The sequence below is a fragment of the Microchirus variegatus genome (genome assembly GCF_963457635.1).
Source record: "Microchirus variegatus genome assembly, chromosome: 23".
NCBI lineage: Eukaryota > Metazoa > Chordata > Actinopteri > Pleuronectiformes > Soleidae > Microchirus > Microchirus variegatus.
In genome coordinates this window covers 16860056-16873537 of record NC_139824.1, presented here as the reverse complement: position 1 = coordinate 16873537, position 13482 = coordinate 16860056, and the positions used below count along the sequence as shown (strand labels likewise).

The window sequence follows — 13482 nt, the reverse complement described above, 5'->3', positions numbered from 1 at the left end:
TTAAAATATGCAGTAGGAGCTTAAAAACACATGGAGGTCATGTAACGACATGTGGACATGAGCTGTGCAAAGTCTGATGCTGCTGAAGTGAAGCAGAGTGAAATAACAGAGGTTTTATTAAAGAGATGTCTGGGCGTTCTAAACTTTTGGTACAGTTTGGCACCATCTGTGCCATTTGAGATTTCTTAGGTACCAAATTATTAAAAACCCATTTAATTGTATTTATATGTCACTACATGTCTAAAAAATAACTTGTTTTGAAAAAAAAAAAAAAAAAAAAGTATGATAACTCGCTGTAAATCGATGCTTCCTGTGCGGTGCGTAATAACAACTCTGTGACTCTGCAGCGTCTTCAGTTACGCAGCGCCATAACACTGAAAAACTGTTTAATTACATGAATTTCCTGTAGATTTATGCTAATCTCATTCATAAATACTATTTTCCAAACCATCTACACCTTTAATGACATTGTAATATCCTGATTATGACTTACCCAACATTACAAAACCATTCAATAACAGTACATTGATCATTTTCCTTCAATATCAATAAGACATTAGGTACAATATACATATATATATCTGTATAATGTTTATGCAGTGTGCAAACACGGTGTGCAGCAGACCCGAGTCTTGCTGTTGACTGATCAGAGCGTCGACTGTCGTTCTTTCTTTCTACTGTCATTCTCTTCAGGTTTATTTTTAAAATCTTTGAATCAGACGAGCGAGGAGGAGAATTCCCAAGGGAAATTTTTTTCTTGAAATAATTTTTGCTTCTTTTGCTGCTTTGTGGCACCTGCGACGGCCTTAATGGAAGTGGAAATACACACGACACGCAGCTACTTAACCATGTTCCGTTTGCATTTGTGACGTCTTTTGTCTCAGTGTCAGTACAAGTACAAATTCGTACTTTGCCATGTCCTAATGCATCCTAATTTATGAAAATTAGGATTTCTTTTTCAAAATCCAGCAGAAGACTTTTGTAGCACGTCGTCTCCAAACCTTTGTTCTGTGCCATCTCATCATGAAAAAAGCCTGCTGCTTGTTCGCTAATATGATCCCTTGATGCCAAACCAATGTTTTTCATGTTGGGACATGAAAAACGGACTAAAATACTGTGTGTGTGTTTGTGTATTTGTAGATTTGTGAGGACCAAAGGACATGTTGGCTGGTTCTCACATCTTTTAAAAGGCTTTTTGGGAATTAAGACCTGGTTTTAGGGTTAGAGTTAAGCATTTAGTTGTTTTCAGGAAATGTCCGCAGTGGGACCAGGAGCAAGTGATTACATTTGATCCGTAGACGCTATCACTATTTTTATAGCTGTTTTGTGGTGGGCTGAGGTGCCTTGGCGGAGTTTCAGTTTAGTTTTAGTTAGTTCAACACATGATTTAGTCGTTTCAGTTTAGTTTTTATTTAATCTGAGTCGTAGTTTTTCAGATATTAAGAGAAAGCCTCGACTTGCTGACGCTGAAAAGGATGAAAGTGTGTGTGACACCAAATGTGGACGAGCAAATCCTTTAATTTCCTTCTTTAACCTTTAACACCTGCAGGTAAATCAAAAGCAAGATTTCAAATAGTCGGTATTCCAGAATGTTTTGGAAAAATTAAGACAAAGCTGAAATTATTTTTAATACAGTTAACTAAATTGTTTTTTCACTGCTAGTTTAAGTTTTCATTAACCACAATAACCCTGGTGTGTAAACATGTGCATTCACATTGACGTAATAGCTCCACTGAGTGACTGAAGCGACTGCTCAGATAAACCGTGACAAATCGCCCTCAGTGAGTTGATGGAAGTGACACTGTGGTGTTTTCCTCTCAGCTCTGCAGTTTAACAGCACTGTAACGGGATCTCAACACTCATAGATATAACCTGCTGTGTATGTACAGTAAGTGAGGAGAAGGTGCAGAAGTAAAGAGGGGAAATATAGACACTATTATTCCGAATAGATCTTCTGTTCTGTTTTTCATCCATGTTTTTTTCCCACAGAATCTTAATTGACCCCTCGATTCCTCATGAAACACATCATAACCTGAGCTTTTACTGTTTCCAACGCAAGAACACCAAATTGAACATCACACAGATTCAGCACGCTAAGCTAAGCGTCCCTGAGCTCATACTCCCTTTTTTTCCACTCCATTTATGTGCAAATTCCCCTGAATTGCCGCAGCTGAAATAGGTTGCTCTTGTGTGTGTGTGGGGGGGGTGTTCTGAACGCAATTGATTTTTCCTGTATCATGAGATCCAATTCAATCCTGCTGCATTCCAAGTGAATGCAAAACCTCATTATTGCACCCGTTTCAATATCCCAGAGAACGTTTTCCTAATGAAGCTGGAGAATTTCACATCCCATAATGTTCAAATACACACTGTAGGTCGGACAACAGAGGAGGAACTCCCTGCATGAAATAAAATGAGGTTTATATTCTCTCTAGTTGCCTTTTGCCATAAATTGACGTCTACTTATCATGAATGGATCCATATCAATGATCTGTTTGGAAGCTCTTCTCCATCCTCTTCATGAGACTGAAGACTTTTCTTCAGAATTTCTTTTCTTTTTTTTACAAATAACATTTAATACTTAATAATATGTAATAAACCCTAATAATAATAATCTCATTTAAAAGGGCAACATTTGGCCAAATGAATCGGTCAACAGCAACAATGATATTGGAACTTAAATATTAAATGTATGCACTTCAAATAAACGTGTGGATGAAAAGACTTTGCAGCTTTTATCAATTGTTTCTGAGAATTAAATGTGTTAATCTACATATTTATAACACGTTATACTTAATAATATGTAAAAAAAAACGTAATAATAGTCTATTTTAAAAGGGCAACCATTGGCCAAATTAATCGGTCAGCAGCATCTATATTGACTTATCAGCTTTTATCAATTGTTTCTGCAAATGAAATGTGTAAATCTACACGAATAACACTTAATACTTAACAATATGCAATAAACTTAATAATAATCTATTTTAAAACGTCAATAATCAGCCCAAGGAACCAATAAGCTACAGAGGTACTTGAAAAAAATCCCACATCTTTCCTTATTGTCTACCAACGCAGGTCAAATTAATGACCACACACTCACAGTCGCATTTAATTCACTACTTTGGGTTCTATCACGCATAAAAAAAGCCTGAGAGTGGAGGAATACAAAGAACTCTGCAGACGCAGCGGCATCTCTTCATCACCAAAGTGAGAAACACTGTGGTGGATGAAATGTCAGCGCTCAATTAAAGCGGGAAAACAACAATAAGAGCAAGTGCAAACAGGTGTGAAGACAACACACACACCAAGGACGACGCCATTACCTGAGTGTGTCGCAGAGCCTCCGCGACTGTAGACGGGAGGAGCCTGAAAAGCGTAGACCACGTCGCTGTCGGCGACGGCGGTCAGGTCGTCTTCGTCGAAGAAGGAGCGCTGGAAACCCGTGGAGTACAACTCTGACAGGATGACCTGGAGGGAAAGGAAGGTTATACGTATGTTCATATAATAAATAATTAATTCCATGTGTGTGTGTGTGTGTGCGCGAGTGTGTGTACCTGGTCTGGGGAGATGTTGCCCTCCTCTGCCACCATGCTTCTCAGCAGAGACAAGTTACCAAAGAGAGGGACGGCCAGGCCGACCCGCAGATATCTCTGACCTTTGGCGCTGAACACCAGCGTGACACACAGCGGCCTGAGAGGTCAACAAAAAGGAAAAGGACAGAGAGAGTAGACAGATCATGATTTAAAACAACGTTAACGTTACTGTAGGAGTTAAAAACGAGTCATTTACATAACATCGACTGTGTTAGTGCGACTTTTATTCCAGCGACTGAACAGCAAAACAAAATATTTGATGAAACGAGAGTTTGAAATTCACTGCTGAGCCGTTTAAATCTCACGGGACGCAAAGCGTCTGATTTGTCTGCGTCTGATTTAATTATTTTGGGACGTTGTGTTTCATTTGTCTCGTGCATTCATGTGCGTGTGGGTGTGTCTTATGTTTGACTGATAATGGTCCCACAGGAAGCTGCCGTGTGCTGCTACACGTCTGATTTACAGCGATGTGAACACAGCCTCTGAGGAACTGCATGAAAAAAAACATGGAGAGAAAATCCAAATCCAAAGAAAGACAATATGGAGTTACAGTAAAAGAAAAATAAGGTCATGCCTTCTCGTTTGGAATGAAGATGGCAGAGTTCGCCGACACTTCTGCTTCCTGTTTCCCATCATGCATTATTCAACCGAGTAACGTGTGCTTTAGCGAGGATCTGAGCAGATCTGAGCAGCTTCTTTAGCTTTTCATTGATGCTCGAGATGTGAAACGAAACAAGATGAGAGTTGTGAGAACATACTGGAGTTACTGTGCTGCTTCAGAGCCTGTTTTAGCCTGGATTAAAGCAAGATTTCTGATTGTTTTAGCTTCGTAAATGTGAATATTTCCTTCGTTTCATTAAAACTGAATCATTTTGTTTGTGGACAAAACAAAGACATTAGAGAAAATCGTCATTTCCATGGTTTGACCAACACTGATCAACGTTTTCTGACATTTTTATGGACCAAACGATTCATCGATTCATGGAGAAAATAATTGACAGATTAATCGATTACGCTAGCTGCAGCTCTCAACACAATTTCCTGCCATCATTGAAGCCGTTGTTGGACGGTGGAACTATTTCTGTTTAACAGGGGTGAATACAGGTTGTATATACACACACATTGGCATTATCTGCAGCACCCAGGCCCTGATGCTAAACCGTGAGCCAGACCCTGCTGAGTCTCAGGAGGCCTCAGACTTATCAGGCATTCTGTTGGGATTCTGCTGCTGCAGCAGGACAGTGCAATGAGGCCAGTGTGTGTGTGTGTGTGTGTGTGTGTGTGTGTGTGTGTGTGTGTGTGTGTGTGTGTGTGTGTGTGTGTGTTTGTGTGTCGCCAGCAGTGAGTCCACCCTGAACCCTGAATGAATTTGCCTTTATGCTGGGGCTCGAGCAGAGACTGCAGAGAGGGACAAACCACACAGTGTCTGTTTGTCTGTCTGTCTGTCTGAGAACCAACGCTGGGGTTTAGCTTCACGCAGAGAAGGACGACGCGCAGCAGAGAGCCGCGTCTGCACGCTTGAAGATAGCAGGTTACGGTCGTCACGGCACTGAGTGGAGGCAAATTGAATTTTGTTTTTATGGCATGACAGGAGACACGTGTATAAAGGAAATGGTTTAAACAGGGGAACATAACCTGCAATATGATGGTTACCCAGTACGCCATGGTCACTAATATGACCCATAATGAATCAATTTCAAAAAATGCACATGACCTCACCTATCAGTAAGAGTAGGTGTCATAGAGGTGTGTCTTCAGCCATTTTAATGCTATTTCAGACAACCTCAACTGGTTAGCTAAATGTACAATATTTCTAACCAAACACCTTAAAATGTAGGAATATTGCAATAAAATGTGTAAAACAAAACAGTTTCTTTTTCAATTGTGCATATAAACCAACTTTAATAACTTTAAATTATATGTTTCCTTGTAAAAGAGTTAACTGGATGATGCTAATGATGTAATAATGAAGTGACGCTACTAGCATAACATTCACATTCACATGGAACTCTATAAAGTACTAACTGAGATTAAAAACGACTGAAAACACACGTAAAACCGAATAAATACATTTTAATGTTGCAATAAAATGTGTAAAACAAAACAGTTTCTTCAATAATTGTGCATATAAACCAACTGTTATGACTTTAAATTATATGCTTCCTTATAAAAGAGTTAACTGGATGATGCTAATGACGTAATAATGAGGTGATGCTACTAGCATAACATTCACATTCACATGGAGCTCTATAAAGTACTTACTGAGATTAAAAAAGACTTAAAACCCACATAATACCGAATAAAACACATACAGACCGTGTGTCCTTGTCAGCCAGGTGCTAAAACAAACCGTGAAAAGTGCTTTAAACTCCGTTTGTAGCCTTAATTGACACTACTACGTTTTCTGTCGCTGTTGTTTCTCCTACTTCCGGTATTTAAGCCCTTCAAAATAAAAGCATCGAATTTAAACGGATGACCTAGCACAATAAAAGTCAGATCAAATTTAGGTCATTTACAGTGTGATTTTCCCACAACAAAAGGTCCTTAAGTGCAGTATAATTTTCTTTATACACTCAATAAATGTATTATTTGACACAGTTAGTTCTTATTAGACATTAAAAGAATGATAATATGCTTGTCTGCAATATTTTTAACTCTGAAAATGCACTTTATACAGCTGCTGCTCTTATCTATTTATTTTATCCGTCTATGTTTGTATAATATTACATATGTTTATACCATTATTGATGCCATTTATACAGTTTGTTTCCATTTCTTTGTATTTTAGGTTTTTTCCTGGTGCAAAGAGCAAGAATAAAACTTCCTTATGTCCTCATGTCCTCATGTTGTGACTCTGTTATATATACATCACCTGGTTTGTCGAAGTGGGATCGGCAGGGAGATGCATAAGAACGGGTCGAAGGTGTTGCTCTGCTTAAGGCAATGAGGGCACGTCAGGGACGACCTGAGGAAGAGACACAAACACAAGTGTTTAATCGTCTTTTACAAGCATGAACTGGAGTTTACTACATATGTTGACCCTATCTACAACACATCTTTCTCTACTATCATCCTATTTAAGAAACTGCACAGTGAACAGATTGAAAATCAGATCTCTGCAACCCGAATTCCCCCCGAACAGAAGTGAAGAAGCCTCTTGGGTGAGAGGTCACGACTGGAGACGACTACGACCTTGAAGACGGAGAAGCCGCACATACAGAAATGAATCGTCATATTATGTGCTGCTCGATGGTTAAATGGTGGCGGTGAATATTAAGCACACTGAAAAAGTGGGGGGGGGGGGACATCTGTACTCAATCTGCTGTGGAAATAAAAGGGAAGCAACGCAGCAGAGGTGGAGACGCCGTTAGGAATATTTAGCACCAAATGAAAACTGCATTAGGCAGATGAGCTCCCTGCGTCCTGAAAGTGTGATATATTTAGAGACAGCGGGAGAAAAGGAATAAAGGTGACCTGACGGAGTAAAAAGTGAAGGGCAGAGAGGGTTTTTTTTTTTTTTTATGGTGGAGAAACAAAGGCACAGAGAAGAAAAGAAGGACAACAAAGAGCTCCGAGAGGATTAAACACGAACAGAAAGTTGGCAGCAGGACAGTCGACGCTGCAGGAGAGAGACACACAGACGTGAGCTATAACAGGAGGACGGTTGTGTGTTTGTGTGCGTGGATTATAGAGTTATCACTGTAACACACAGCATATCATCCGTCTTCATTCTAGAGCTGCAACCGAGGATTATTTTCAAAATCGATTAATCTGTCGATTATTTTCACGATCAATTGTTTGGTCCAGAAAATGTCAGAAAATTATCAAAAATTTCAGTGTAGAAGAGTGTCTTTAGTCATACATTCTTAGAAATAAGGGTTCCAAAATTGTCCTTCTACAAAGGGCTGAGGTTCTACCTTCCAGTAAGAACAATTTTGATCCAGAGAACCCTTTAAAACCCCTTTCCCGGATAAAGGATTTTAAAGGGTTCTTGGACGACAACTTTATAAAAAAAAAGGTTCTACCTGGAAGCAAAAAGGGTTCTCCAATGAGGACAAGCCGAAGATCCTTATATGGTTCTACTTAGCACTTTAATTTCTAAGAGTGTAGTAGGTTATAATTTGCTGAATCTCTCACTTTCACTGGAAATTCTGCACAACGTTATTTTCGTGTGAAGATGATGAAGATGAAGATGAAGATGAAGTATAGACTCAACAAAATGTACTAATACGCCGGAAATAATACAATACTTTTCATATTCCACAGTACTATACTGACAGTATTTCAACCCAGACGTCTACAGGCTCACTAATGATGCAGGTTTGTTCTCTTGTAAGGCAGACTGACAGGATGTGTGTGTGTGCGCGTGTGTGTGTGTGTGTGTGTGCGCATGTGTGTAACTTATGAACAATGTTCAGCTGTCAAACCAAAAGACCATCACTCCTCTCACTTAGAGCAGACACCTGGAGCAACGCCGGGCGGATTCACTATACGAGAAAACACACTCCGTGCATGCAAGAAAGAAAGAAAATGAAACAAAGAGAACGTCGACAACGTCTGACAACACATGCACGACAAAAGACACACAAACACAGAAACGTGCTGTCGAGAACTGAGCGGTGTAGATGATGCAATACGCGCTGCACAGGGACGATAATAAAAAGTGATGGGATTTGTTATGTAACGTGTTCAGAAACGGTTCAAATGTTTCTTATAAATAGAATTTAGGTATTGTTATTGTTATTTCCTCGTCAAATGTAGTAGATTTATGTTTTTGACTTCTTCTTTTGGCCACAGCAGATCATTTGTCCTCATGTCCTCCTCCTCCAAACCGTCAAGCTCACTTTATTTCCCAAACCTGTGACCTCAACCAACCTGAGTTGCCTCTCCAATAAACAAACCTCAAACTGACTGACGCTAATGAGTCATTTCAACAATGAGCCGCTGAGTCTCGACAGGTGTACGATTCACAGAGTTCACTCCATTTAACAAAAAAAACACAGCTTTCTGCAGCAGCTGCAGCTTTCTAATTTGCACAGTTTGTGAAACAAACATACAACTCATCAAGATTCAGTTGCACCTCTTGATTATTTGATCGACGGCTTAAATCAACGCTGCTTACACACAAGAAACAGCGTGTGCACTCATTTAAAAAGTGGCAATAGATGGAGGTGTGAGTGTAGGTGCAGTGGTGAGGCGACATGCTAACAACTTTAAAGGTGCATTATGTTATAAATCTAAAGCAACTGGCCATAAAATCCTCCTAATATGTCACAGAGACTCAGGAATAATGTTCATATATATATAAAAAAAAATAATATTTTGCAGACTGCAAATAATGTTTATCGCCGTCTATCAATCATTGCAGTCAGTAGAGTCTCAGCTGCCGAGGAACCACGGGTTGCCAGTTCAGGGTCTCTGCAGGTTTTTAAAGACTTTTTTAAGACCATAATGAATCAAATTTAAAGGTGCCATATGTAAGAATGTGCTGAAAACCATATAGAGCGTATAAAACACAAAAGAAGCAAAAAAAACAAACAAACAAAAGCAGTGGGAGACCAACTCGACCTGTGTTAAATGCTATGGAGTAAAAAAGTTTTTAAAGACGATTATAATAAGCTGTATTTTACAGAATAAAAAATACCCCCCCCCCCAGACATGACATAGGTCATTCATGGGCACAAAATACTCATTTGGCCAGAAAATAGGTATAACATGCATTTAAGTCGCATACTAGCCCTTTATTAGTAAATATTAAGCAGGTATTAACACCATATGTAGGAAAAATCTTAATTCATGTTGTAATAGAGGTAGAATAAGCTGCTAATACGTGCTCCATAATTACTAATAAAGGGCTAGTACGCGACTTATATGCATGTTAGTAAGCACCTAGTTAATGGTGAATGTGTTCCCTGATTTAAAGTGTTACTGAGGTTGATAGATATTCTCAAATTAGTATTTTGTGCCCATAAATGACCTGTTTTGGGTCAACCTTGGTTGTTTTTTGTTTTTTTAAATGTGCTCTATAAATAAACCTTAATTTGACCGCCGCTCTAACAAAACAATATAAATTGTTGTTATAAAGTGTTAGCCCAACATTTAATAAAACTCAATCACACCATCTCTGTCCATCGTGCAGCTTCACATTCTTGTGTGTGTGGTTGCTCCGTAGCGTCTAAATAAAAGGCAGATGCAACTCTCTCTGTTTATCTAGATGGAGATAGACGCATCTTTCTGCACGTCTCCTACGCCGTTAAATATAGATGTCACAAACAGAGAGTGACAGACGGAGGGGAGGCTTTGTCAAAGACTCATTTAAAGGCAGCGGCACAGCTCGCTCTGTGACTACAGGCCACCAGGGCTCCCACTTCAGCAGCCGCAAAAACCACCAGACAGGCCCTCGCTCTAATGGAAAACATTTATTCAGATCAGACAACTTCCCTCTGAACGCCTCTGAGGAGCATCTCTCTCTGTGTGTGTGAGATATAAAAAGAATCAGGAAGGAAGAGGAGGGGAAGAAAGAGAGGCCGAACCAAGTTTTATAGACACAGAAAGGTAAGGACAGAGAGAGAGTGTTTTCTTTTTAGACCAATAGTGACATGTAAATTAAATGAAATGGATTTTTAATAATTTGGTACATAAGAAATCTCAAATGGCACAGATGGTGCCAAACTGTGCCAAACGAGAGAACGCCTAAACATCTCTTTACTAAAACCTCTGTCATTTGACTCTGCTTCACTTCAGCAGCATCAGACTTTGCACAGCTCACGTCCACATGTTGTTACATGACCTCCATGTGTTTTTAAGCTCCTAGTGCATAGTTTAAAAGTCTGATGCTGCTGAAGTGAAGCAGAGTGAAATTACAGAGGTTTTAGGTTTAAATAGTAGTAAGAGATGTTTAGGCGTTCTCTCTCTTGGCACAGCTCTTTTTCTGTGCCATTTGAGATTTCTTAGGTACCAAAATATTAAAGACCCATTTAATTTTATTTATATGTCACTACAGATCGAACGCCTAAACATCTCTTTACTAAAACCTCTGTCATTTGACTCTGCTTCACTTCAGCAGCATCAGACTTTGCACAGCTCACGTCCACATGTTGTTACATGACCTCCATGTGTTTTTAAGCTCCTAGTGCATAGTTTAAAAGGTGATATTTACTTAATAACTAATGAAGTTATTAAGTAACAGGAAATGCAGCCATTAATATGAATCTGTAGACGGTGGTGTAAGTGAAGTGTGCCACATGCTGCTCATCGGAGTTCCACAGAAAAGCTGCTCTATTTAAAGTGAAACACCGATAACTGTGAATGAATGTTAAAGACCTAGAATCAGTACACTCTTAGAAATAAAAGTGCTCAGTTATATCCATATACGGTTCTCTGGTTTGTCGTCATAGGATCACCCTTTTGGCCTCCAGGTAGAACATTTTTATAAAGGTTCCAGGTCTTTTTCTGATGTAACTGGCAACCCGTGGTTGCTCGGCAGCTGAGACTCTACTGACTGCAATGATTGGTAGATGGTGGTAGGTGGCGCCACATGCCAAAACATGACAAAAACATGATTTGCAGTCTATAAAAAATGTATTTTAATGCAAATATTTTGTCTGTACTGTTGTTGTTGGTGAGTTCAGTTTGTTATATGAACATTATTCCTGAGTCTCTGTGACATATTAGGAGGATTTTATGGCCAGTTGCTTTGGATTTATTACATAATGCACCTTTAAACAAGAGAGAAATGTGAGAAAATGTTCATTCCTGTCCAAGAAAACAATATAAAGTGTGTGGTGAGGGGTTTTACAGCCTTAAAACATATATAATAATTTTGTGGATTTCGCCTATTGCGGGTTTTTAATTAACCCAAAAATGTGCCCTTTTATAATCTATTTCATCTGTAAACTCTCAGGACATGTTCATTTCAATAAAGGCCTAAAAACAACACTTAAAAAAAGAAAAAGAAGATTATTCCAAAGGTTGTCAGCCACAACATTAAAGTCAGAAGTGAAACTAAATCACCTCGATTTAAACCGTTTTATCCTTTAATCACTGTTACGTAAACTCAACGGTCTACGGTCACTTCCATCCGAGGGTCTATTATTAAACTTGAGACTCACAGTCTGACGTTCTGCTGTGAATAAAGCAAAAAAACAGAGCAGTAAAGATAAATCCCCTGAATCATTCTCAGGACCTGTGTCTGTGACCTACTTTCTCAAGCTCCTGATTCTTCTCCACAGCGGAGAAAATCCATTCTCACCTGTGCTGAATATCTATCAATGTAACGATATGAACTGCACTCATTCAGACGTAAACTCGGGGCATTAGGTTTCGCGCGTCCTGCATAATTGACGAGGATACTTTCGATCCAAGAGCTGAGTTGAGTGTTTTTCTTCTGCGTTTGCAGATTTTTTTCAATCATCCGCAAAAACAAAGCTGCAGAAAATATCCGAGCACGTCGTCGATCTCTCACCTGTACTGAGCCTGGAAGTGTTCCTGGACAAAACTGTGGCGGCCTCGAGGCTGCTGGGCGCTGGCCAAAGTGGGACTGGAAGACTCGTCCGGAGGACTGGATCCCTGCAGAGACAGAGACACAACGAACAGGTATTAAAATCGACCTTTAGACGCACGTGTTCAGACGAAAAACGTGCACAAAAACAGTCATCATCCTGAGCATGATATTGAACAGGATGTATATCCTGATATACTGTGAATGGGTGAATTCCAATTCCTTGCTTAACCCTCAATCTCAAAAATGTGCACTCCCTCTAGTGCAAGTGCTGTCATGATTCTCAGAAAAATTAAGTTGAGGGGCAAGTTTAAGGGCTGTTTAACGCCCTCAATGTTGAGATTTTTCCGAGACCACCCTTGGGAGCAAGGGCTACCCAGAATGCAGTATTTTCAAGTATTTTCTTTGTTAATAGAGATATAAAAATGATGAAAACCATTGTATTATCTTAGTTTAGGCCCATATTATGGATTACTGACGTCATTGTTGCGTAACATTTGTTTTTATTGTATTTTAATGTACAACTGTAGATATCGAAAGAGGAATTCAGTGAACCAAGCACTTCATTCAAAGTTTTTGCTCAAAAATGATGCCAGAGTGGAAAAAAAGAATTATCCCCAGACCTATTTTTAATATTTGAAATGCACTTTCTCAGTCGTTGATGGACAGCAAGTGATTTTAAGACGGAACTCTGAGAATCACGCTATTTAAACCTCAACGAAGTCTTACTATTCTGTGAATTTTAAAGGGAAAAAAACGGTATATTAAATTATGCATTATGTAATAAATCTAAAGCAACCGGCCATAAAATCCTCCTAATATGTCACAGAGACTCAGGAATAATGATCGTATAACAAACTGAACTCACCAACAACAAGTGTTTTGGCATGTGGCGCCACCTACCGCCGTCTACCAATCATTGCGGTCACTAGAGTCTCAGCTGCAGAGCAACCACGGGTTGCCATTTACGTCAGAAAATGAAACCTAAACTTCCTGCTCCACACGATCCTCAGACCTTCAGAGAATCACCATGGAAACCCCTGACCTGCATTTCCCCCAAATCCAACATGTGGAAACAGGGATTTTTTAATTATTTTACACATTGTCCAAAAAATAAAAGGAAAAGCTCGTCACCGGAGTCCATTCAAAACGTCGTGTAAAAGTCATTGAATGTGCAGAGTCGCTGAGGATGTTTCACCTTTTTCCAGGTGTTAACCACTTCTTCCCTGACCCTCTTTTTGGAGTCCCTGCTCGAAAATGACATGCCCAAACTAAATAGAGTAAATCTCTGCAGATACAAGCTCTATGTGGATTATCTTGGTGTTAAACTACAGATAACACTCGTCAGATTCCACCAGAGGTGTACGTTTCACTGTAGATGCCACTGTG

At 39.5% G+C, this 13482-nt stretch overlaps 1 protein-coding gene across 1 annotated transcript in view; it reads right to left on the bottom strand.

The window, feature by feature from the left end:
- usp43a (ubiquitin specific peptidase 43a) overlaps positions 1 to 13482 on the bottom strand; it is a gene marked incomplete at both ends in the record, with an annotated part of 66933 nt that overhangs the window by 26415 nt on the left and 27036 nt on the right. Inside the window, 4 exons of the mRNA XM_083909227.1 lie at positions 3324 to 3468; positions 3555 to 3690; positions 6466 to 6558; positions 12058 to 12161. Of these exons, the coding sequence (XP_083765353.1) occupies positions 3324 to 3468; positions 3555 to 3690; positions 6466 to 6558; positions 12058 to 12161 (478 nt within the window). The remainder of the gene's footprint in view (positions 1 to 3323; positions 3469 to 3554; positions 3691 to 6465; positions 6559 to 12057; positions 12162 to 13482) is intronic.